Source organism: Pituophis catenifer, unplaced genomic scaffold (genome assembly GCF_029215685.1).
Source record: "Pituophis catenifer annectens isolate HBS135680 unplaced genomic scaffold, rPitCat1.0.hap2 SCAF_1, whole genome shotgun sequence".
Taxonomy (NCBI): Eukaryota; Metazoa; Chordata; class Lepidosauria; order Squamata; family Colubridae; genus Pituophis; species Pituophis catenifer.
Window position 1 is genome coordinate 162,873,267 of NW_027256881.1, and position 26,956 is coordinate 162,900,222.

Below are 26,956 nucleotides of genomic sequence, written 5' to 3' on the forward strand. Positions count from 1 at the left end.
TATAAGGATGCCTGCCTGCCCCACAAAAGCTAAAGCTTGCAAAACAATAGCAGAATGCTACTTTGACAAAAGCAACAAGTACTGAAGCTTATGATTACAGGAAAGCAAATTCTGAGTGAATATTAGGGAAATTCTTAAGAGAAAGTACCACTTGACAATGGTAACAGTTACCCAGAGAGGTAGCAATCTTCCGTTTCCTGCTGCATTATGTTCAAGCAGATGCTACACAACCATCTATCAGCAATCTTTTAATCTGGATTCCCATTGAGGGTAGCTCTGTATGAAAGTGGAAAATATTTCCTTTTACTTACAAATCTGCAGCACTGTGATTATGTTGAAGAGGCTGAGTAAAATAGTGGGCAGGTTCGGGTTCATCAGCCTGCCCCTCTCGGTCTTTGGACTGTTTTATCAGTTCAAATAATGGTGAATTCTAAAAGACACCAAACAATAATTACATTTCTTATTTAAATTCTTCTTATAACACAATAGTCTATCTTAGAAGTGCCATCTATGACTACTCAGAATGGAAGCTAACTTTCATATACATTTCAAACATTTGTCAATACAGCTTTTAACAGCAAGGAATTTAGCAACCATAAAACTTACAGTATATATGAAGTGTATATGAATACAGAAAGTTGCATGTTAAGTTATTTAAATAATTACATTAGTAAATCACAAATTATGAAATATATAAAGAAACCAATGAGATATAATAAGCATACACAAATTTGTAAGACTTTCATACTATTCTGCTTCATTTTGTGTCACAAATAAGCCTGATTTCCACATTAATAATACCATGTAAAAATGTGCTATACTGAGTCCCAATAAGGTTCAATTCTATAAGTTTATAATATTAGATGGACAGGCCTTCTAAATCTTGGACTGCCAATTCTGGATGCCAATGAAAAAAGTGCAGTGCTGCAGAGTACCACAGTAGAAGCCAAGTAGTGAAATTTCCTAGAGGTCTCTTATTCAAGTACTACATAGCTATGATTCAAAGGAATACTTCTTATTTAACCCTAGAACAAAGATAAGGCTATATAAAGGAAAATGGCCAAGAAATATGTAGTAAAACAATTCCCAAATATCATACATTAGAATAACAATATCGCACAAAACAATGTTACCAAAAAGGCAAGCTGTGATATAAACTTTTTCAAAATGTTGGTAAGAACTAAGCATGTCCAGGGGTCATGAAATATTCTCTAAAAGTTGGGAAGGAACCAAAATCATAGCTGAAATGGAATGAAATTACCTCTAGGCTCATTGAATGCTACACTTATTTACCTCAATTATCAACATTTGATTTAAAAACAATCAAAGTAGCTTTTATTATTTCTAGCTTAAGTGATCATACTATGGAGGCTCCCAAAATTAAACTATTTATTCTGTTGGAAATTTTGCAAATAATTTATTCTATTGTTAAGGAAATATGAGAGATTATATGTAGAGAGTGAAATGAGTATATTAAAGTACTTAAAAAGTGCAACCAATTTACATTATTCTTTCCAACTTTGTATACAGAAATTCATTTATATTAAGTAATAGTACAAGTTTCTTTATTCTCCATAGGTCAACTTTTGTGATAAATGACAACTAGTTGAATAATCAAAACTACCAAAATAGTGACAGAGCATGACACACACAGAACCTCTTCAGAAATGCTGTAGGTACAAGTTCTCAAAGTAGGCAAACCCCATTATCTTGAGTCTTTGTGTAGATTTTTAAAAATATAATAACAAAACAGTAAAAAGCAGCACCCAAGTAAAACAGTATCTATACAAAGATGTTACTTTTCTGGAGGAAAAAACCCATCTACTATTACCTAAAGATAAGTGTGCATTATTTTTTTAGGAATTCATTACACATTGTTTTCAGCATTTCCTCAGAAGTTTTAAAAGACAATAGCATGTTTACAGAAAATGCCATATCAATTCTTCTAAGTGAGATATAGCACAATTCCACCACTTAGTGGTGCTAGACTATAAGTTTCATAAATGGATTTTAAAGTAGTACATACATACATATCTATAGTATTTATGATCAAAGACAAATTTATAAAATACTTAAAATCTAACAAGAGTCCTTTCCATCCAATGTATGATCAATAAGCTGTTGTCATAGTTTCTGAATGGTCACACAAGAAATAAGATGCCATAAAATCCATATAAATTCACTTGATCTGCCCAGATAATCCAGCACTATAGAGCTGGATTTTAAAGGAACATTACTAAGCAGAGCCACACCCTACATCTAGGACTTTGTACCTTCTTTCACTTTTATCTAGGGAAAATATTTAGATACCACATTTGTACATAAAGTTAAATATATTAAATTCTGTCCCATAGCATTAAGCATCCTATATTTAGTTACATATACATGTATAGGAAATCAAGGTGAAACATTAATTAAGGCTTTCATCAAATAAAGACTGGTTTCAAAGTAGCTCAACTCTAAAGCTCATTTGAATCAACAAGGAAATGCCAGCTCAGAAAATACAGTTTAATGCAAAAAAGTAAGTGTTTTGAAAAATCTATAAGAACACAGCAGAGCAAAAATATTCTTATTTATAAACTTTCTGGGCGTCTGGAGGGGCGGACACAGGCAAGCCCTGCCGGCATATGGCTGGTGCTGGTGCTGGTGCTGGTAGGAAGAAACAGGCTAACGCTGCCTGCGCGCTGCTCCTGGGGGCTTGGGGGGGGCAGCAGGCAAACGCTGTTTGTGTGCAGCTCCTGGCAGTGGAAGATATTGAAAGGTGGTGATGCATAGTGGGGGGGGGGGGGCAGTCAAACAGCCCATTCGGTATCAAGCAGGCAGGGGCAGGGGGAGGGGGAGAGGCAGCAGCCGAACTGCCAGTTAGGCATCAGGCCAGAGTCCAGGTGCAGAGGCAATGACGGGGGTGAAAATGGGAAGGGGGTAAAAATAGGAAGCCAGAGGCCCATTGGCCAGGAGAATTGGAGGAGGAAAGCTGGCTGTAAATGGGCTGAGGCAGGTGGCTGGAGGCGAAGGAGGCGCAGCCAAGGGTGGGAGCCTGAAAGTCCCATTCCATACTTCATTGCATGAATGTGGCAAACATGCCTTTACAACAAGCTTTAAATAATGTACATGTATTAGGTTTATTACAGAAAAACACTTATGTTTAAGCCTAATAAAGTTTACGTGTCTCTAAAATAAGTTCAGTCTAGCAAAGATTTCAAGAGAGTTAAAGAAGTTTTGATTATCATACTGAGTTATATGCATACTTTCCAATACAAATATTTGTGACTAAAATCTTTTCAACTAAACACCTTAAAGCAGAATTGAAAACTGAAACCTTTTGTAGCTCAGCCCCTTCTTCCTGTGATGTTATCATGTAAGTTGAGTAAGCATGGGTAGGGCTTTTTGTTTAATCTTCTCTGAAGACGGAAACGCATAATAGCAGAGTAGCATCTGAGGAGGGAGCTGAAATTCAGCAAGAAAGGACATGCTTCGGAATTTTATTCTATCGTACAGTTCAACGACAAGAAGATTGAAAACTGCAACACAGTGATGAAACCTGGACGTCTATTTTCCCAGGAGTTTCAAAGTTATTTAATTTAAATTTACAAAGGATTTATTTGTAATATTTTTTTATTTCCAATATTTTTTCCAGTGAATAAGAAGAGCAATCTCAACATTTGAAGAAATTATATTTTGGATTTTAATTAATTTGAAGGACAATATTCCTTATTTCTGAAATTTACTACTGTCTAGATTTGTGAACATGAACAACTAATATTTTTGGAAGAAAGAAATGACATATTGATAAGTAGACTGGCTTACTGAACTATGAAAATTTCAAATAATGTGGACCCAAGTGAAGGGAAAGACTAGATTTATAAACGATCTGAGGATTTACTACAACTATAACAAAGGTACAGACTTACTGAGGAATTTTGTAATTATAAATAATTAAGTTGTCATTATGGTGGCAAATTCCAATTGTACTGTTCAAGACTCTTTTAAATATACTTTATATGGCTGTGTGTTTAGTATGGTATTTGTCCTTGGTTTAATATCAAACTGTGTTGCTATTTACATCTTTACGTGCACACTAAAAATCAGAAATGAAACTACAACTTACATGCTTAATTTAGCAATATCAGATCTCCTTTTTGTGTTTACATTACCATTCAGAATTTACTCTTTTGCATCAAAAGACTGGCCATTTGGAGATGTACTATGCAAGATTTCTGTCACACTGTTTTATACAAACATGTATGGAAGCATTTTGTTTTTAACCAGTATCAGTGTTGATCGTTTTTTAGCAATTGTATATCCATTTTGGTCAAAGACAATCAGAACAAAAAGAAATGCAAAGATCATCTGCATTATAATTTGGATAATTGTGACAACAGGAAGCATACCAGCAAGCTTCTTTCAATCCACCAATGCTCGTGTTAGTACTGAAGGATGGACACACAATACATGTTTTGAACACTTTTCTGAAAAAACTTGGAAAACCTACCTTTCAAGAATTATTATTTTCATTGAAACAGTAGGCTTTTTTATTCCTCTCATACTGAATGTGACATGCTCTGCAATAGTTATAAGGACATTAAATAAACCAATTACACTGACCAGGAATAAATTAAGTAAAAAAAAAGTTCTACGAATGATATTTGTTCACTTACTGATTTTCTGTTTCTGTTTTGTTCCTTATAACATCACCCTAATATTTTATGCCCTCATGAGAACCCAAGCATGGATTAATTGTTCAATTGTTACTGCTGTTAGAATTATGTATCCAATCACTCTGTGTATTGCTGTTTCAAACTGTTGTTTTGACCCTATAGTATATTATTTTATATCAAGCAGTATTCAAAATTCAATAAAAATGAAAACTTCATCAACTAGAAGACAGAGATTTTGTGAAACTCAAGTTTCTGATACTCAAGTTCGATCCCAAGCATTAAAAGCAAGAGTACTGGACATTGAATCTACTATATAAATGGTGTTGATAGAGTTAGAAAATAGAATTCAGCTATAAATATTCTTATGTTTTCTACAAATGTAAATGGTTATATTGAATTTAAAAGTTGAGAATTTTAAACACTATTTTTAATCTGTAAGATGTTGTTTCATGAAATTTATATTATCAAATTAAAAAAATATTTCATCCGTGTGGATTTAAAAGAAAATCTTTTTATTATTCAATATCCTTGGAAAATGAGGTGTTATAATAAAGTGCTAATAGTTTTCCTTATTATCCAATAAATTGTTTTATTTCTATGTTACCAGTATCAATATTAACATCATGGACAATTTATTATTTTATTCAAAGATAATTCACTATTGAAAAGACTGTATATAATAAATTCTACCATGTAAAAGTGAAGAGAAATAGTTTATGGGGATTGTTTACCAACTGAGCCTTGTTTATTTGAATTATGAAGTATTAAATATAACTTTATTAAATATATTTATTAAATATAAATATAAATATAAATATAAATATAAATATAAATATAACTATCACATGGAATTAACAAATTCTAAGTGAGCTATTATTATCTCCAAAATTTTGGTGACAGTTGAAAAAATTCCTACTGTGAATGAGAAAACAATTTTTGCATAGCCTTTGGACAGAATATTATGAGATTTTCAGATACATTTTGTATTATTTTGGGATATTAGTTAATTGCAGGAAAAAACTGGAATTATATTGTACCTTAGAAGAGGGATCCTCAACCTCTGGGCCATGGCTCACTACTGTGCCGTGGCCTATTCATAATTTGGCCGTGCGAGTGGCTGGCCAGAGCATGCATGCATGCAAATCTATTTGTGTGAGCGATGGATTGGTCAGCAATCATGCATGCGCGCCACCTTGCCACTCACACAAGTAGAGCTGCACATACATATGCTGGCCGGCCACTCACGCTATCCAGTTCTCCTCTCCCCCCCAACCAGGCCACCAAACCACAAAGGTTGGGGACCACTGCCTAAGAAAGATACATAAATGCATCTTTCTAAGTAGATGACTTGTGATATTTTTAAATTGTTTTAGCTAGTAATAATAGGGAACAATTAATACACTGAGTTCACAATGTAAGATATTGTTCATTTACTTTTAGCTTAAAATATGAACCTATCTATACAGGTAGTTCTCGACTTATGATCACAATTGACTCCAAAATTTTTGTTGGTAAGCAAGACACTTGTTAAATGAGTTTTGCCCCATTTTATGACCTTTCTTGCCACAGTTATTAAGTGAATCACTGCAATTGTTAACTCAATAATACAGTTGATAAATGAATCTGTCTTCCCTATTGACTTTGCTTGTCAGAGGATTGCAAAACACTGCAACCATCAAATACATGCCAATTGCCAAATATCTGAATTTTGATTATGTGATGATGGGGATGCCGCAAAGGTCTTAAATGTAAAAAAACAGTGATAAGTCACTTTTTCTAGTGCTCTTGTAACTTCAAATGGTCACTAAATGAATGGTTGTAAGTTGAGGACTACCTGTACTGATACATGTATACAATTTATTTTGATTTATAAACTTCACAACTTAGGGTTTTTTGAGTACCTGGTTAATTGTGGCAATCCATAATTTTAAAAAATGATATAAGTGAGTAAACTATAGTGAGATTCCAATGTTTTTTTTCTTCTGGTCTATACTTTACACATTTGTTCTCTTTAATTTTACTGTTTAGTTCTATTAGTCTTTAAAAGATAGATGTGAGAGCTCAGATGGATTTTTATATATTGTGTTCGAGGTAACACATCTTTTAAATTGCACAGTTTCACAGTTTAACTACTATCTTGAGCAGCCATTAATTGCTCAGCAACTTTTATCAGAAGACTAAACTACTTCACCTTAAATTACTGTACAGACCAATAATCAGTTGGTTTTATATTTTCAGTGATTTTAAAGGCTCAATATCTTGCAGAAAATTTTACAATAATCAAATCATAATCAAATTAATACTTGTATAGTGATAGTATAGTAATAGTAAAAAAAGACTGCATCTTTAATGCCGGTAAATAAAATAGGCACATAATTCTCAACTAAAGAAAAGCACTTCTGGCTACAATCAATATCAAAACATAGTAAATTACAAATATATTAATAATCCTTATTCAAAAGCAAATGTGCAAGAAATTATCTTCACTGTAAAGCTATGACTAAGGCTGAGTAAAGCATTCAAAAGAGATGTTTCCAACATGTAGAAACACATGATTCTTTAATTAAATAAAGCAACAATTTTATTTACAAAGTCCACACATTTCTTTTGGAAGCTACACCCAGTTGTCTCTGCATGTATGTGCATGCAAAGTCACTTCTCATTTAGGAGCAACTAGAGCATTCAACCTTAAGAGCTGGCCTCCAGCAATCTGCCATTTTAATTCCACATAACCCTCTGGGCCTCACAGGAACCAAACATATTTCTTAGAAAATAAATATAGCAATGAGCCAGATTTTACTCTGAAATATTTCTAGTTGCATGGTTATGGAAGGAGGTAGAGTAATTATAGCAAACTACCACAGGATCCTTTGGGTTGGACAATGCTACAACTATGTTGTAGAAGTCTCAATGTGTGTTTGTTTATATAAACATTAAGGTAGCTTCTGTAAGCAACTTTAATCATTCCTTGTTCTTTGTATTTTACTCATTATTTCTTTGGAGATTTTAGGATTCTAAATATGATTTTTCCCCCCTATGCATGTCAGGATTTTTTCCCCTATGATTCAATTCATCAGAAACCCGGAACTTCTCCAGTTCATCATGCTGGTTGGGGAATTCTGGGAATTGGAAGTCCACCTATTTTAAAATTGCCAAGTTTGAGAAACACTGACTTAAAGCAAGTATTAAATTGTCTCTGCTAATAAGTATTATTACAAATTCTGAGCAGTATCTTGTAAACAATGTTCCAAAATATGCAATCTAAATTCATTCATTCATGGGTTTGTTAATCCGTTATTCTAAAAAACTATTTTTTTTCTCCATATACAATCGCAGAGATTGAAATATTTAACATACCTAAAGATAATTTCTATCTAACTTTTTGTATGTCTATGTCATTTAGATATATAAAATTATTTCATGCATATACACATACAAGCACTCACACATTTATCAGAAACTAATTTTCCGCATTCTATTATTTTTAAGTCAGTTTTCTAGTAACTTTGCACCCTATTATCTGTATTCATAGAGTTTTAATCCTTGTTTTGTACTCGTCTTCTTCCAATTAACTGACATAAGAACCACTTGAGGCAGTTTCACCACTAAGGCAGAACTAAAATGAACTCCTGGCTTCCATGACTGACAAGGATATGATCTAGTTCTACACAAGATAATATCCATAAATTCAGATAGAGGAATGACGTATCCTCAGAAAAATTAAAGAGGTAGTTGCAACATAAGTTTGAAGAGGAAAAGATTATGAACTTTCAGAATAACTGTACTTGGTTAGCTACGAGAAACATGGTTTTCTATATTATCTTGCTGTTGAAGACTATTACAGGTAGTCCCCAATTTACAACCGCAATTAAACCCAAAATTGGTGTTGCTAAGTGAGACATTTGTTAAGTGAGTTTTGTCCCATTTTACTACTTTTGTTGCCACAATTGTTAAGTGAATCACTACCATTAAGTTAGTAACATGGTTGTTAAGTGAATCTGGTTTCCCCATTGACTTTCCTTCTCAATGGGGAAGGTCACACGAGGTAATCCATGACTCCAAGATACTGCAACCATCATAAATATAAGGCACTTGCCAAGCATCTGAATTTTTACCACATGACCATGGGGATGCCACAATGGTCATAAGTGTAAAAATGGTAATAAGTTACTTTTTACAGTGCTGTTTAACTTTGAATCATCACTAAATGAACTGTTGTAAGTCAAGGACTACCTATACTTGCATTAGAAAAATAATTTTCCAGATGTGTAAGTGTACCCCTCTAGATTTATCTGCCTGCTTTATCATTGAAAGCAAGATTCCTTTATTGCAAAAGGCTAATATGTAGAATTTTAATAGGGTCTAGTAATATGAAGATTCCCTATTTAATCTGTCCCATCATCTGATGTGAATACATTTAAGAACAAGACCAGTACAGAGGATAGGCCTGTATATCTCAGCATCTTGGGCATTTAAAAAAGCAGTAGGCATCTAATACTTAAAAGTTATATAAACTATAAATAAAATTAAGCTTTCCAATATCTGTTGAAGTATCTTAGAAAACACTAAAAGAGAGAGCAACACCAAATGCCACTTATGTCCTTATGAAAGCTGAGAATGCTCTTGATTAAATGTTACAAATCAGTTTCTGGAAAAGGATGATTACATAGGCCTTCAACATTGAAAAGAAGCTTAAGTTAGGCTGAGAGACTTGGGAGGTATAGCAGCATTTGGTGGATGGTTTTATCAATATACTAGTAGCTAAGAATTAGTTGCATAATTAAAACAATGCCGACTGGCGACCCCCAGGGGGAGAGCCTTCTCTGTGGGGGCACCTGCCCTCTGGAATGAATTGCCCCCGGAGATACGTATGATCCCTGACCTACGCACCTTTCGCCGGGCCCTCAAGACACTATTATTTCATCAAGCTGTGCTGGCCTAAATACTAAATTTTAATGGGTTGTTTCTCTTTTTACAGTCGGGCAAAAAAGTATTTAGTCAGCCACCAATTGTGCAAGTTCTCCCACTTAAAAAGATGAGAAAGGCCTGTAATTGTCATCATAGGTAGACCTCAACTATGAGAGACAAAATGAGAAAACAAATCCAGACAATCACATTGTCTGATCTGGAAAGAATTTATTTGCAAATTATGATGGAAAATAAGTATTTGGTCACCTACAAACAAGCAAGATTTCTGGCTCTCACAGACCTGTAACTTCTTCTTTAAGAGGCTCCTCTGTCCTCCACTCATTACCTGTATTAATGGCACCTGTTTGAACTTGTTATCAGTATAAAAGACACCTGTCCACAACCTCAAACAGTCACACTCCAAACTCCACTATGGTGAAGACCAAAGAGCTGTCGAAGGACACCAGAAACAAAATTGTAGACCTGCACCAGGCTGGGAAGACTGAATCTGCAATAGACAAGCAGCTTGGTGTGAAGAAATCAACTGTGGGAGCAGTAATTAGAAAATGGAAGACATACAAGACACTGATAATCTCCCTCGATCTGGGCTCCACGCAAGATCTCACCCCGTGGGGTCAAAATGATCACAAGAATGGTGAGCAAAAATCCCAGAACCACACGGGGGGACCTAGTGAATGACCTGTAGAGAGCTGGGACCAATGTAACAAAGGCTACCATCAGTAACACACTACACCGCCAGGGACTCAGATCCTGCAGTGCCAGACGTGTCCCCCTGTTTAAGCCAGTACATGTCCGGGCCCGTCTGAAGTTTGCTAGAGAGCATTTGGATGATCCAGAAGAGGATTGGGAGAATGTCATATGGTCAATGAAACCAAAGTAGAACTGCTTGGTAGAAACACAACTCGTCGTGTTTGGAGGAGAGAGAATGCTGAGTTGCATCCAAAGAACACCATACCTACTGTGAAGCATGGGGGTGGCAACATCATGCTTTGGGGCTGTTTCTCTGCAAAGGGACCAGGACGACTGATCCATGTACAGGAAAGAATGAATGGGGCCATGTATATCGTGAGATTTTGAGTGCAAACCTCCTTCCATCAGCAAGAGCATTGAAGATGAAATGTGGCTGGGTCTTTCAGCATGACAATGATCCCAAACACACCGCCCGGGCAACGAAGGAGTGGCTTCGTAAGAAGCATTTCAAGGTCCTGGAGTGGCCTAGCCAGACTCCAGATCTCAACCCCATAGAAAACCTTTGGAGGGAGTTGAAAATCCATGTTGCCCAGCGACAGCCCCAAAACATCACTGCTCTAGAGGAGATCTGCATGGAGGAATGGGCCAACATACCAGCAACAGTGTGTGCCAACCTTGTGAAGACTTACAGAAAACGTTTGACCTCTGTCATTGCCAACAAAGGATACATAACAAAGTATTGAGATGAACTTTTGATATTGACCAAATACTTATTTTCCACCATAATTTGCAAATAAATTCTTTCCAAATCAGACAATGTGATTGTCTGGATTTGTTTTCTCATTTTGCCTCTCATAGTTGAGGTCTACCTATGATGTCAATTACAGGCCTCTCTCATCTTTTTAAGTGGGAGAACTGGCACAATTGGTGGCTGACTAAATACTTTTTTGCCCCACTGTAACACGTGGCGGCAAGATTATTTAATATGTTTTTTAAACTGTTTTTTAACTTTTATATATTTGTTGGTTTTATTTTTTGGCTGTGCACCGCCCCAAGTCCTTCGGGAGAAGGCCGGTATAAAAATTTAATAAATAATAATAATAATAAAAAAAAAAACCACTTGTGAGAACAGCTAAAACCAGAAAATCTTGATATCTTCTGTGGAAATCACTTAAGAGTCCATTTTTTGTTACTGCAGCTTTGATTAGAGTTAAAATAATGTTTGATCATCAGGACTATCTGAATGCATTTGGACTGAACACTTTCAGAAGTAATTAAACCCAGTATAAAATCTGTAAACTGAAAAATTGCAGTATTGTTATTAGCATAAAAGTCTTTGAAACAGTGGACCAGCAGTCTCCAACTTTTCCGGTTTTACGGACCAGTGTAGGGGGAGAAAAGAGGATGGTTCCGTGCAAGCAGTGGGTGAGCACATGCAGCTCCATTTGCACAAGCAGCGAGCATGCGTGCACACAGCTCAGAGAAATGGAGCTGCATGCACATGCTATCCACCGTGCTCATGCACCACTTCCGTAGCCTGGCTCTGAACAGGATGCAGCCCAGGGGTTGGGGACCCCTACAGTAGACTACTATGGAAAAAGTAAGGTTTTATGTAATATTTGTTTGTTTGTTTAATCTTACTTACTTCTTAGGGTCCAAGACTTCCAATTGCAAAATGCAAAATGCTGAATTTACCTTCTTAATCATTTTGGTCCCCTTCCAGGTAAAACAGTCATCTTTTGACTGCTTTAGTGTTTAACTAGAAAGTGGAAAACTCAAGTTTTTTCCTTCATTTAATGATACTGGTCTATGACAAAAATGAAGATTTATTGATTTATTTCTTCCTTTAGTTTACAGGTAGTCCTCAACTTACAACAGTTCATTTAGTGACCGTTCAAAGTTACAAAGGTGCTGACATAAGTGGCTTATGACCATTTTTCAGCTATAATCCTTGTAGCATCCCTATGATCATGTGATCAAACTTCAGATGCTTCACAACTGGTTCATACTTATGACCATTGCAGTGTCACAGGGTCATGGGATTACTGTTTCCAACTGTCTGACAAGCAAAGTCAATGGGAAGCCAGTTTTACTTAACAACTGGGTTACTAACTAAACAACTGCAATGATTCATTTAATAACTGTGGCAAGAAAGGTCATAAAATGGGGCAAAACTCACTTAACAAATGTCTCACTTAACAAACATTTTGGGCTCAATTGTGATTGTAAATCGAGGATTACCTGTACTACTGTGTGGTGATACACCATGGTTCTGAAGCTGAAAAAATTGAGAAACCAAGGTTCATTTCCCCCTTATTATTAGATAAGCAGAAATATTCTGTGTATAAAGATAGGTGGAGTTGACCACAATTTTCATTTTTCAATATTATTTAAACAACCCAATACCAATTTCTACAATTTTCAAAACAATACATTAAAGTTAAAGAACAAAGCTTACATTTGATTTCTTTAGTCACGGTCTTTGAAATCTAATGAAGGTATTTTTCTTTTCCCCCTTTACATCCTTTTTAAATTCAAATTATATGCAACTGTCCGATAACAAAGACAAGGGGTGGAGGGAGTATGTACAGGCCATAGGTAAGATGCCCCAAAGAAGACCAATACTGAACTGACAAGAAACCCCTGAGACAAATATTTTTGTCCTGCTCAAGTTGCTATCTTTTTTAGTAATTCACTTCCAATTCATTCTAAGGAGCAGGTGCAAACCCAACAACTAATCTGTTTCCAAACACTGTAGAGAAGCAAAACTATTACCGTATAAAGAAATAGAAAATGCCTCTGAATGTAGGTCTTCAAACTAGTCTTCACAATTTAAAAAGTATGTGTGTTCTACTGAGGAAATAGGTATCACTTCAACTCCTACTTTACTTGGATTATACGTTTATAAAATTGTCCTAATGTAAATTCAGAGTTCACCCAATATACAATTAAAATAATTTTATGGAACACAGATGTACAATACCATGGTTATTATATGTTTAGAAAACAACTTACTGATTGCCATGCAAGTGATTCCATAATTTTGTGTTCACAGCATTCTAGGTGTTTTATCATCTCTCTGGTCAAGCTTGGTTCTGCTTTAATGAAGCTTTCAACAATCATGTATAATTCAAAGGCTTTCAAATCCAGGATGTTGATGATCCATGGAAAAGACAAGTCTGTCTCTAAATTCACGCTCTGTGAAGCATTTCTTGAAGCTTAAGAGAACACAACTGATTAATGTAGAGCAACAAAGTCATGTATAAAATTATTTATTTATTTATTTATTTATTTATTTATTTATTTAAATTATTTATTAAATTTATATACCGCCCTATTCCTGAGGGACTCAGGGCGGTGAACAGCGAACGATAAAAAATACATGTAATACAAATGTTAATTAAATAAAAACCAATTAAAATATACTAAACACTCTGGTCTTAGATAATTCAAGACATCCCAGTTTAAAATAAAATCGAAAGCAATATAAAGGGAAAGTTAGGCCAGGCCGGCCTGCTGAAACAGGAATATTTTGAGGGCACGGCGGAAAGTGCGCAGATCCGGAATCTTCTGTATCTCTGGGGGGAGCTCGTTCCAGATGGTGGTGCCCCCACAGAAAAGGCTCTCCCCCTGGGGGCCGCCAGTCGACACTGTTTGGCTGACGGCACCCTGAGAAGCCCCTCTCTATGGGAGCGTACTGGGCGGTGAGAGGCTATTGGTGGCAGAAGGCGGTCTCGTAAGTACCCCGGTCCTAAGCCATGGAGTGCTCTAAAGGTGGTAACTAAGACCTTGAAGCGCACCCGGAAGACCACAGGGAGCCAGTGCAGCTCGCGCAGGAGGGGAGCCACATGGGAGCGCCATGCTGCTCCCATAACTACCCGCGCGGCCGCATTCTGGACCAGCTGGAGCCTCCGGGTGCTCCTCAAGGGGAGCCCCATGTAGAGAGCATTACAGTAGTCCAGGCGTGAAGTGACGAGGGCATGAGTGACCGTATTTAACGAGTCCCGATCCAGAAAGGGACGCAACTGGCGAATCAGGCGAACCTGATAAAAAGACCTCCCGGCCACAGCCGTCAAGTGTTCTTTTAAAGACAGCCGTGAGTCCAAGAGGACGCCTAAGTTGCGAACCCTCTCCGTGGGGGGCAATGACTCATCCCCAATAGTCAGTGATGGTACCAACTGACTATATTGGGACATCGGAAACCACAGCCACTCGGTCTTGGATGGGTTGAGCCTGAGTCTGTTCCTCCCCATCCAGATCCGTACAGCCTCCAGGCACTGGGACATCACTTTAAGGGCATCATTGGGGTGGTCCGGGGTGGAGATGTATAGCTGAGTATCATCAGCATACTGATGATACTTCACCCCAAAACCACAGATGATCTCACCCAGCGGCTTCACATAAATGTTGAACAGAAGGGGTGAGAGAACCAACCCCTGTGGCACCCCACATACAAGGGGCCTCGGGGTCGACCTCTGCCCCGTCAACACAGACTGCGACCGATCAGAGAAAGGAGGAGAACCACCGCAACACGGTGCCCCCCACCCCTAACCCTTCCAACCGGTGCAGCATGATACCATGGTCGATGGTATCAAAAGCTGCTGAGAGGTCTAATAGGACCAGGACAGAGGAGCAACCCCTGTCCCGGGCCCTCCAGAGATCATCTACCAATGCGACCAATGCCGTTTCCGTGCTGTATCCAGGCCTGAAGCCCGACTGGAAAGGATCTAGATAAGACGATTCATCCAAGTACTGAGGAAGCTGTCGCGCTACCACACTCTCAACAACCTTCGCAACGAAGCGAAGGTTGGAGACTGGATGGTAATTAGCCAACACTGCTGGGTCCAGGGAAGGCTTCTTGAGGAGAGGCTTCACCACCGCCTCTTTCAAGGCGGCGGGGAAGGCACCCTCTCAAGGAAGCATTTATAATCCCCTGGAGCCAGCCTCGTGTAACCTCCCGAGAGGCCAGCACCAGCCAGGAGGGACACGGGTCCAATAAACATGTGGCCGCGCTCAGCTTGCCCAGTATCTTGTCCACGTTTTCCGGAGTCACAGAATCAAACTCTTCCCAGATAATATTCTCAAGACTTGCCTCCATCCTCCCTCCCGAATCTACCCAGTCAGAGTCCAAATTTTCCCGAATCTGAGCGATTTTGTCATACAGATATTGTACAAAGTCCTCGGCTCTACCCTCCAAGGGGTCCTCCCGTGCTTCCTGGTGGAGCAGGGAGTGGGTCACCCTAAACAGGGCGGCCGGGCGATTATCTGATGACGCAATAAGAGCGGAAAAATAGTTACACTTTGCCGCTTTTATTGCCACCAGGTAGGTCTTAATATGAGACCTTACCAGTGTTCGGTCAGATTCAGAACAGCTGGCCCTCCAACTGCTCTCCAGGCGTCTTTTCCGGCGTTTCATCTCCCTCAGCTCCTCGGTGAACCAGGGAGCCAGGTGAGATCGATGCTGGGTTAGAGGCCGCAAAGGCACGACCCGGTCCAAAGCTCCAGCGGCCACCCAATCCCAGGCAGCCACTAGATCTTCAGTCGAGCCGTGTGCCAGAGCCTCAGGAAATGGCCCAAGCTCCGTCTGGAACCTATCCGGGTCCATCAGGCGCCTGGGGCGGAACCACCTCATCGATTCCGCCTCCCTGTGGCGGGGTGTGGCGGTTCGAAGGTCAAAGCGAAGGAGGGAGTGGGCACATCTCTACGAGAGGGACTCCCCCCTCTTGGCCCAACCAGGTCTCCGTAATACCCACCAGGTCCGCTCCCCCCTCCTGAACAAGATCACAAATGAGGGGGGCTTTATTTACCACGGACCTGGCATTGCATAGCATCAGCCGAAGGCCCAGGGCCTGAGGGTCTGTGCCACCTGGGGAACGAGAAGAGCATTGGGGGCCGGAGCGTGCCACCGCTTGAAGACAGCGAGCGCGCACTCCCACAACTTGATGTGGCCCCCTACTCCCGCCATATCTGCCCCTCCCACCTACAGTACTGATGTAATGTCTATCAACAGCACAAGCTCTAACCCTCTCCTTGGCCCCGGATTCTGCATCTCCTCCGCCGTGCTCTTCAGATGGACTAGATCCCGTCCCTTGTGGGTTAATCCCTGAACCCATACAACCCACCCCCCTCCCGGGAGGCCCCCCAGCCTCATTATTTACATTGGAAACCACCCTCCTCCCAGATCCCCTTAAAATAGAATTTGAAAAACTATCTAAAATTAGCTGTTATGCTGAGTTATTTATTACAAGACTTTACATTTAAAATAACATTTTAAAGATGGTAGATTCCCAATCACAGAAAACACTTTGGGAAAAGAAGTTTGTCCCAAGAATGTCTGCTTGATAATGCTTCTAGTTAATTTGAACTTACTGCCATATGTAGCCATGACTAGCTCAAGAGCACAAGCCAGCAGAGAGATGTGGAAGACGTCATTATTCAAAAGTTTGCTGTAAAAAAAATAATAACATACCCCATTAACAATGACAAACATTAACAAATTATATGATAATTTTTATCATATAAGCATTCTAAAACAGTTTTACAAAGTAGAGATATCTAAAGAATATTTTAGTAAACATACCTGAAATTATGAACTGACAGACGTTTTTCTTCCTGTAACAGATATATAACTAAAAATTTAGCATAGCATTTGATAAAGCTAACATATAGAATATTATAAAAAATAATATACTGAAAACATACCGACTTCAATAAGGATTCCATCACTCGGTAGTATAATCTTACTCCAATTTTGTACCTCTGAAATAGCAAATAAAATATTTTACAAGTGAAACATAATGCTATGAATGCAAATTATTTAATCTCTTTTGCCAATTTTTGTGGACCATTTATACAGTACTACTTAAGAAAGTCTACTATGGTCAGCATCCAAAAATTTAAAAAACAGAATTCAATGCCTATATAAAAAAATCATACACAATACCATGACTTTTATAACATACTTTATCTTATGAGCCAAAAAATACTTCAGTGTATAATATACTTTTGGAAATACATCACATTGAACGTTAAACTTTTGTTTAAGTAAAGTGCTAAATTCGCCTTTATCCCTTTATCTTTTTTATACTGCACCAAATAATAAAAGATACATGCCTCATATTTGCATGCTATCCCTTCATGGGAATGTACCCAAAGCCATTGAAGAGAACTGTGTATTTAAAACATTGATCTTAGTGATATTTTGCAAAATCTATGTTAATTAACTTGAGAATTAGATACTCTTAGAAAAAGGTGGTCAAGTAAGGCATTCAGCAGGCCATCTTCAGCAGTTCTCCAATTCTTATTGTAGCACCTCAAATGCCATTCATTCAAATACATTCATAGGCAACATTGGTTTTTATTTCATTTCTATATTGTTCTAACATATAGGACCGTGATGGCAAACCTATGGCACACGTGCTGGAAGTGGCACATAGAGCCATGTCACCTGGCATGCACAGCGTCGCCCATTCTTCTTCCGGGTTTCCGGCACACACATGAGCACCGGCCAGCTAGTCTTCTGGTTATAAGCAGGCATATATATATACATGTGCGTGCAACAATCAGCTGGCCTTCACATGTGCGGTAGTGCCAGAAACAGGAAGATCAGCTGGCCAACTGATCGTCCATTTCCTGGCGTGCGCATGCTCACTGGACAGCTCCTCCTAGCGCGCCTGTGCACCAGCCAGGCCGTTGACGCCCGCAAGCAGCTCCAGGCTTCCCTCCCTCCCCAGCGGAGGCTTGGGGCCGTACAAGAAGCTGCTCAGGTGGGGAGGGAACCGTGCCCCCTCGCCCCGGCGATTCTTGCACTGCTACTTCCCTGGCAGCAGCAGGAACAGGCTTCCCTCCCTGGCGGAGGCTTGGGGCCACTCAAGAAGCCCGCTCAGACGGGGGAGGAAGGGAAGCGGGCCCCCTCATCCCGGCAATTCTCGCACTGCCGCTTCCCCAGCGGCGGCAGGAGCAGCAGCTGAGGCTTCCCTCCCTCCCTGGTGGAGGCTTGGGGCTGGCAAAGTTTGGTGCAGGAGGCTTTCCAGGCCCAAAATAGGGCACATGCACGGGGATGCGCGCATGTGCAGGAGAGTATGTGGGGTCGTGCACGCATGCGCAGGTGGGGCACACATTGCATTATGTGTACCAGCACACACACACACGTTTGCGCGCACATACTTTTGGCACGAAACAACAAAAAGGTTCACCAACACTGATATGATGTTTTCTTTGAGTTCTAGATTACACAATATGTTTTGATAATAAAATAGAACTGACATTAAAAAAAACTAAGCTATTAAAATCAGCTTGTTTCTACAGATAATTGCAGCATCTTATTTGCAGCATATTTCCACAAATATGTAAAGGGTGTGAATTTATAAGAATTATGACAACACTTATATGTTTCGTGAGGAATACTTTAAACTCATTGATTTCCCCAACTCAATGCATTCCCCAGTTCAGAATTTTCCTAGCACTTAAGAAAAAAATTGATTTTGTTTTGAATTATTGAAGAACCCTACCTGAGATCCAATTTCAGCACAGCCTTGTCCAACTGCTTCAGCAAATTTGTTCTTGAAGATAATACCCATATTTTCTATTCTTTTCACTATTGATTTATGAGGATTAACTGTGCAGTTCTGTAATATTTGGAAGGAAATCTTTAGATACCACAATCAAAGCTGACACCAGCCAGAGCACAGAACAACTCAAAATAGTAGTGCATGATCGGAAAACGTGGAGAGACCCGGCCCATAGAATTGTGAAGAGTCAGACACAACCGAATAGGTAACATCATCAGCATCTTTAGATACACAATATTATAGAATAATATAGAAAAACAAAATATCTTTAACTAGAGGACAAGCTTTAGACATTACATTATTAAATCACTGCTTCATTTTATTAGCAATAGGATGGGATTGTTTTAGTCAGAACAAACATATGTAATTAAATTATTATGCTTAAGAAATCAATTCAGGAGGCTAACATATAAGAAAGAGCCTTTGAATTAATTTAAAACTTAAACTCACAGATGTATTATTACAATAGAAGAACCCACTCTGCAACTTGAGTTATTTTTATCAGAATAGTATGATTGCTATGAACATTATAGTCAGTAGATAGCAATGATTCCCACTCTGATAACCTCTTATATTAACCTGCCTTTGAACATAGTTCAAAATATGGAAGTAATCTTACTATTTAGAATCTGCTATTATGAACATGTTATAACAAAGGTTTGTTTGTTACAGGGATGAATATTATAGACCTATTTAGGGTACAATATGACATGGATGCTTGCTATATAAAACAATGCCTCTCATATTAATACCTGTTTTTCCCTGGTTGGCAGAATATTTATTAATTTTATTTGCCACCCATCTCACCATGAAGTGACTCTGGGGAGCTTGCAACAGAGCTCCCCAATCCCCAGCCACTGCCCATTACTGGTCCGCTTCACGTTCAGAAGCGGGCCATAGAAGCAGCAGGTGTGTGCGGGCTCACCTGCCCCTTGCGCAGAACCATCCCCTCTCCCTTCCCCCCCCCCCCCACTGGTCTGCAAAGCTGGAAAGGTTGGGGACCGCTGGCTTACAACACTGAATAAAACAATACAAAAACATGTATATATATATAAAAAAATAAAACACTATAAAATACAAATTATCAATTATAATTAAAAGATGGGGAATGGGGAGTAGGATAAGCATGGGGGAGGTGGAATCTGTTATTAATCTATCAACCACCCCCAGCATGACACCCCCATATGTAACTAACATAAGTAAGGACCAAAAATAATTTTCTGGGTGAGTCACATTTTGCCTTTGCATTAACTGAGATTTTAGGATTTTGTGCAATGATTGAAAAAGAGGAAAAAAACAAAGTTTAGCCCATAAGCCTAAAAAGTCTGCTTATATTCTGGTTATAGTTCAGCAGTTTGGCAGATTGAAACTCACCAGGCTCAAGGTTGACTCAGCCTTCCATCCTTCCGAGGTCGGTAAAATGAGGACCCAGATAGTTGGGGGCAATATGCTGACTCTGTAAACTGCTTAGAGAGGGCTGTAAAGCACTATGAAGCGGTATATAAGTCTAAGTGCTATTGCTATTGCTATATTTATTTTAAGTTCAACAAGCTCTTTGAATATGCTCCAATTTGAAGTACAGACAATGACCATTTTCTGTGGTCATTGCAAAAAGCATTTTCTGTGTCAGCTCCTTCCCAAGTATGAGATGTTGCCCAGATTAGGACCAAACTGGTTGTCATATCAACACAACTTTCAAAATCCTGGGTTAGTATGATGTATAAAACTCAGCCATTGTCCCTTTGACTAATAGCTATTGGGATGGCAGATCAGGGAGATTGAGGTTGCTTGAAATAGAAATTATTCTCTACTTAAAAAATTTATTCAGAGCAACAAGTAAAATAAATAAATTCAAGATGTAGGGGAGTAATCATAAGTACACAAATATCAATTTACAGAAACTGACTTGTCCTTTCCTCCTGTCACTGAGCTCTAAAAAGGTCCTTTGGAACATCCATATGTTTTAGAGAAGTTGTTGGTGAAAGCTGTATATGAGGAAATCCTTTCTGCCAATGTCAATCATAGTGGATAGATACCGCTGAATTTCACCCAATGATTCAAAAAATAATATCAATGTTCTTCTTAATTAGTAATTTTATTATAACATTGTGTTTTTATTCCTGACAGAAATAATGCCCATCCTGCAAAAATCTTCCTTTTACCAAAGTTTATAGCTTATCAGAGAAGAAAGAACTAAATCCTGACAAAATTATATCCTCTATAACAGTGGTCCCCATCCTTTCCAGCTTGGCAGCCTAGCCTGGCATGGGGCAGGCGCATGTGTGCACACACAGCTCCACATGTGTGAGTGGAGGGAACTCGTGCACGCACTTGCCCATATCTCCCATGGCCCTGTTTCAAACAGGCTTGGCTTGGTAACGGGTTGCAATCTGAGGGTTAGGGACACCTGCTCTATAATGTTGAAAAATGTATGTTTCTTTATCTTCTTTTTAGTTTCAAAAAGACATATAAAGATCCTAACAACGTAAGACATAGCCTGGTTTTCCTGTAATATTACACCATAATTTTGAATGTGCTTATAACTAAAGGGCTTGTTTTAACAGTTGTCTTACTATGTCTTAACCTGAATCCAGCTATTTTTCTGGTACGTTTTATATTTCATAAAAGCAATTACAAGACAAAAGAACTCCTGTTATATTCCACTCCATTTAGTTAAACAACAATATTTTTGCATGCCCAGATCATACCTGAGCAAAAGCAATATGGAGATTTATTAAATTTTGTTACTATCCTAACAAAAAATAATTTCAGAAATTAAACAGCAGTCTTTAGAATTGCAGGAAAAGCACAAATATAAATACTCTTCATAAAAACACAGAATGGCATAAAAAATGTCTAATTTATTGGTGTAGTGTGCACAAGATGGTAAGCCAACAAACCTGATCAACAGCAGGTATACACTGCCAACCTCTTCACATGTCTACTTTTAACCAAATTGGATCTTATTTAAACTATCCATACCATACCTGAAGCAATTATTATTTCCAATCAAAAACAAAACTCAATCTGATACAATTAAAAGTCACAAGTATAGTTAAATTGTTGCTACTTACATTAAAATAGAAGAGAAGGTTGTCTGAAGGAGTATCACTTGCAGAGTTCAATATTATCATTAACTGCTGAATAGTATTCATTGCAGCTCTAAAGTGAATGAAGAACACTTAGTATTTTCTGAAACACAACAGCATTTAAATAAAGACATTCCTCAGAAATATAACTTTTTAATATAACATTGTAGTTGTTCCCTATAATTGTAGTATTAACATCCTCTGAAGCATTTCAAACTACCCATATTATTAAGAACTTATTTGCAGGAGCAGTGAAGTTGTACAACAATTTCAATCATAGATTTGCTAAATGGATCTAAGAAATAAAATGTTTGCAAGCTTTGAGAAAACTGCTAATATTAAAATATTTGAACCCCTAAAACCCCTAAAATAGGCTAAGACTACTCTTACTGTTGCATTTTTCCTTTGAAACTACAAATGTAAATGTATGCAATATTTTAATGATCTAAATATTTAAGAAACTGACACTTATTTCGTTCAATTTATTTAAATGTGTGAGACTTACAATTCAAAAATAATTTAATTAAACCATTAAAATACCGTATTTTTCGGAGTATAAGACACTTTTCCCCCCCTAAAAGAAGCTGAAAATTTGAGCATGTCTTATACTCTGAATGTAGCTTTTTTTGAAGCTTTTTTCAGCCCTAATGAGGCGCTAGTGAGTGAAGCGATCTCAGTGCTTTGCCTGCTTTTCTCATTGCTGCTCCTTCTCAGGACGCTAGCCAGATGAATACCTGGTAGGCAGATTTTTTTCCTATTTTCCTCCCCAAAAACTAAGCTCCGTCTTATACTCCGAAAAAACTACGGTAATTCAATATTAATACAATTTAAATGATTCTTACCGAACAGGGGTTTGTGGAAGTACAATAGGAGAATCTTCAATTTGGTTTTTTGTAGGAGTTCTCTCTAACTGTAAACTTAATATAAGAAAAATGTCTCTACATATATGTATCATGTAGGTATATAAAAGCTTCTTTTCTTAAACCAAGCTAAAATCTCTGGTCACATTTGTTCCCCCCACCACTCATGACAGAGTTCTTGTTAATGGCAACATTCAAAGAGGTATTGTTACATACTCCTAGCTGAGTTCTGATAATAGTAGTCCCTATAAGTGCCCTTGTTCTGTGACGTTTCTTGCTTCATTCTTTTCACTCAATTTTTTTCAAGATGTATTAGATATTCATCTAGTATTTATTCATTCTCATTTCCTTTAGCAAACGTCCCAGATTTAGGCTTGACTGACTCTTGTAATTCAAAATCATATCTACTTATTTATATTGTAACTTGGAAGGATCAAATATCCACTTTAGCCTAAGCTTCTACAAAAGCAGCAACAGCATTGCCAAAGCTGGATAGGAATTAATAAAAGAGAGCAAAGTATCTTTAACCAAATTGGACTGTGTTCTATTGTCAATAAAATCAGACATCTGGATATTCATTCTAATCTTCCATTCTTAAATGAGGTGCCTATGAGTCACTGCCTGTGAGGCAGCTGAAGCTAATCCTCAAATTATCTAATGAATGAATAGATATTACTGGAATACGGACTATGCAAAAAAGAAAATATATTACCATTCTGTATTTTCATATTGCAAAGTCTCATCTTTCTCTAGAAATAATCTAGCATCAATATCCTTGTTTTTCAAATACATTTCCTCATATTTGCTTGACATATCTTCAACCTTGTTGAAAGAAAAATAGATTCATACTGAAAATGTACTATTCATCTATGATACATTTATATGTAATTTATTTTGGAAAACATTGTTTATACTCCATTTATTTACTCCATTTATTTTAATAAAAGCATTACCTAAATTATCATCTAATGCAGTGGTTCTTAAACTGTGGGCAATTATTACTAAGGGAATAATATGGGCATATCCTTGGGGTAATGGAGTAATTTATAATTTTTTGTTTTTGTCCAGGATCCGGTTTTGGAAACCTATCAGAAAAAGGGTAATTGGGTAAACAGTTCAAGAACCACTGATTTTATGTCATTTGACATTCAAGTGCATCTATATTAATAAAAAGTATTAAAAAACTGGTAAGTAGCATTTCCCTATTAGAAAAGTCTATCAAGGGACAAGTTTCTAATTATCAAAATCAGATCAAGGATTCATAATGGCAAACTGATTTTCAAATTAATTTAGGTTTACCTCCTGAAGACTTCCGAAAGTTGTAATGCCCATTGAATTCAGAAATGGAATAAAGCTAGTAAAGTAAACATTTTTCACCTAAAATTATAAAAGAGCATCAGTATCATGAGTGTCATTTTTCATGCATAAAATGGTATAAAAATGTATGTGGTTTATTACTATAATTTAGTAGCATGAACACATTACTACATCTGAGACTTGTTATCTAGAATTACATTTAGTTTAGCATGAATTCCTATGAAAACATATGGTTTAGGACATATCACTTGCATGAACTGTTCTAAGCAGATTGATTAGCATCCTAAGTTTTGACCATAAAAAAGAGAATCATCTTCTTTTTCTGCAGTACCTTCTCTTATTTTACCACCTGAAAACTAAATTCACTGCATGTCTCAGGATTAGCTTTACTGATTCTATTACAAAGGAATGACAGCAAAGAGCAAATAATGAAACTTTATTACATCCATATTAACAGCATATATTACATATCAGATGCTACCAATATTATGAAAGCTATCTTCATGTAGTCATTGACTTATGACCACAATTGTACCTGAAGTTTTGGTCTTCAAGTGATTGTAATTGTGTGTCAAGTCAGCCTGTGACTGAATTAGATTTTATTTCAATCTATTTATTTCAGTTTTTATTTCAATCATTAAGCAAGTCACTGTAGTTGTTAAGTGAATAATGTGATTATTAAACACGTCATATGGCTGTCCGAATGGGGTTTTTATTTTCTAGAAAATGACAAAAAAAGTCACAAAACAGACCACAGGATGCTGCAATGTGAGCAGGGTTGCCAAGTGTCCAAAATGTGATCATGTAACTATGGGAAGTTTTGCAACAATTGTAACTTCAAAGATGGGTTGTAATTTTTTTTGAGTCTGTTGTAACTTTGAACAGTGTTAAGCGACTACCTGTAATGGAAATAGTAAGCTCGCCCTGGCAGCCAGTTGCCTTCATCACTTCTGCAACCACTGACTAAAATATCAAAATTGTGCAAATATTGAACTGGTTATGACAGGAAAAAATTACAGTTGACAAATACAATTTATTTAAGCAGTGTGAAAAGTCAGTTTACTAAGCAAATATAATCCTTCTAAAGAAGATATGAATGCTGAGCATCCAGTAGAGAGAGAAAACAAGTGTTAAATATTGGAAACATATCCAATATTGTTTCCATATTCAAATAATTAAGAGGAACAGGAAGTGTCCTAGAAAATACCAGCCAACTAATTAACTCCAGAGCCAGTTTGGGCTAACAGTTAAGGCACCAGGCTAGAAAGCAAGAGACCATGAGTTCACGTTTTGCTTTAGCCATGAAAGCCAGCTGGGTGACCTTGGGCTAGTCACTCTCAGCCCAACTCACCTCACAAGATTGCTGTTGTGGGTAAAATAGGAGGAGGAAGGTGTGTTGGATATATTTGCTGATTTGACTTATTTGTAAAAGAAAAAATAAAGGCGGGATGTAAATAAATATATAAATAAATTTAAAAATCATGGAATTTTAAAAAAATGTATAATGAGATTATAGGCTGGAAAAAAATTTGCAGAACTTTTCCAAAAAAGTTGAATATTCGTGACCTTTATAAAGTTAATTATTCATTAAAATATAACCAACAGGACCGAAACATGTCAGCTACTTAAAAATCCAGAAATGAATACCCTTTCTATTATGTGGACCCCAGCAACTGCCAGGATCTTAATGAGATATAAGAAGACATTTTCCAAGAGAGCCTACAAAGACATACTCTGCTGAATTTACATTCATATTCCATAGCTGATAAAATATAAAGTCAACTATAGTTATCATAAAATAATTTCAATTTAGCTAGTGAAATCCTAAGAGATTTATTTTTAGTTAGGATTAGCATTTGGGTGCTTGTTAATACATAAATTAATCATGGAACATTATTAGATTAGATGACATTACATAAAAGGCAAAACGTTCTACAAGTACTCCTTGACTTATAACAAATGAGACCAGAATTTTGATTGCGAAGCAATGTCATTATAAAACTATTCATCAAGTCATTGGATCCAACTTTAAGACCATTTTTACCATGGTAAAAAAATGTGAGGGAGGATTGGAGAGACATAGATTAGGAAAAGTGCACAAGAGGTGGGCCAGGGAGGGTGTATGCAAAAGACACCATGTAAACTGAGAAGGGTACATGGGTGTGTGGTGCAGGTGAGGGAGAAACTGGGGAAAGATGTATGGGTGGGTGGGGAAGAACAACCAGATTGTGAGTGTTCTGGAACAGCTGGACCAGGCATAGCCCCCATTCATTCAGTGCTGCTCTAACTTGGAGTGGTCGCCAACCAAGTGGTTGTAGGACTATTTGTATGTTTCGCTTTTCATTTTTTTGTATTTCTTTCAGTAAAACCTGGTAAAATATATTAAAAATTAAAAATACAAAATTATAAAAATTCTACTCTTACCTCATCCAAATTACAATCATACTCTTTACAGAGCTCTTCAATAACCTTGATGTCTGTATCAATGTTTGATGTTCTTGCACTTTTATTCTGACCTTGTCTACTTGTTCGAGACGATACTGCAATTACAGATTCTATGGAAAGAAGCCAGTCATTTGCTTATTGTAAAGAATTACGTCAAAGCAATGAACAAAATTTAAAAAGTGCTTTCAAGTATACAAAAAAGGATTTGTTTGCTAGATCAGAAATTGTCAGGCATGAACAGGTAGATCCACACATGCTTAAGCCCTCCTCCTTGACAGGCTGAGTGCTTCCCAAAAGAACTATTACATGTGAGACAGTGTGATATACAGATCATAGGGTTTTGGGCACACACCAAGAAAATCTAGTCCATTTTCAACCACAGGAGCCTATTGAATGGG

At 37.5% G+C, this 26,956-nt stretch overlaps 2 protein-coding genes across 4 annotated transcripts in view; one reads left to right on the forward strand and one right to left on the reverse strand.

Annotated features, from left to right (window-relative positions):
* RB1 (RB transcriptional corepressor 1) overlaps positions 1–26,956 on the reverse strand; it is a 58,994-nt gene that overhangs the window by 11,960 nt on the left and 20,078 nt on the right. The window contains exons 8-18 of one of the 3 annotated variants that reach the window (XM_070933143.1): positions 26,538–26,668; positions 24,096–24,173; positions 23,509–23,618; positions 22,779–22,853; positions 21,922–22,009; positions 18,788–18,904; positions 16,980–17,036; positions 16,858–16,889; positions 16,647–16,723; positions 13,293–13,495; positions 312–430 (exon numbers count right to left, since the gene is read on the reverse strand). In XM_070933143.1, the coding sequence (XP_070789244.1) occupies positions 312–430; positions 13,293–13,495; positions 16,647–16,723; positions 16,858–16,889; positions 16,980–17,036; positions 18,788–18,904; positions 21,922–22,009; positions 22,779–22,853; positions 23,509–23,618; positions 24,096–24,173; positions 26,538–26,668 (1,087 nt within the window). Of the gene's footprint in view, positions 1–311; positions 431–3,293; positions 3,330–13,292; positions 13,496–16,646; positions 16,724–16,857; positions 16,890–16,979; positions 17,037–18,787; positions 18,905–21,921; positions 22,010–22,778; positions 22,854–23,508; positions 23,619–24,095; positions 24,174–26,537; positions 26,669–26,956 lie in introns of those variants that run through there. The other 2 variants (XM_070933139.1, XM_070933140.1) reach the window with 2 other exon arrangements.
* On the forward strand, positions 3,389–4,975 carry LPAR6 (lysophosphatidic acid receptor 6). The gene has a single exon (XM_070933144.1). It carries the CDS (start codon positions 3,950–3,952, stop codon positions 4,973–4,975), a length of 1,026 nt encoding a protein of 341 aa, XP_070789245.1. The 5' UTR covers positions 3,389–3,949.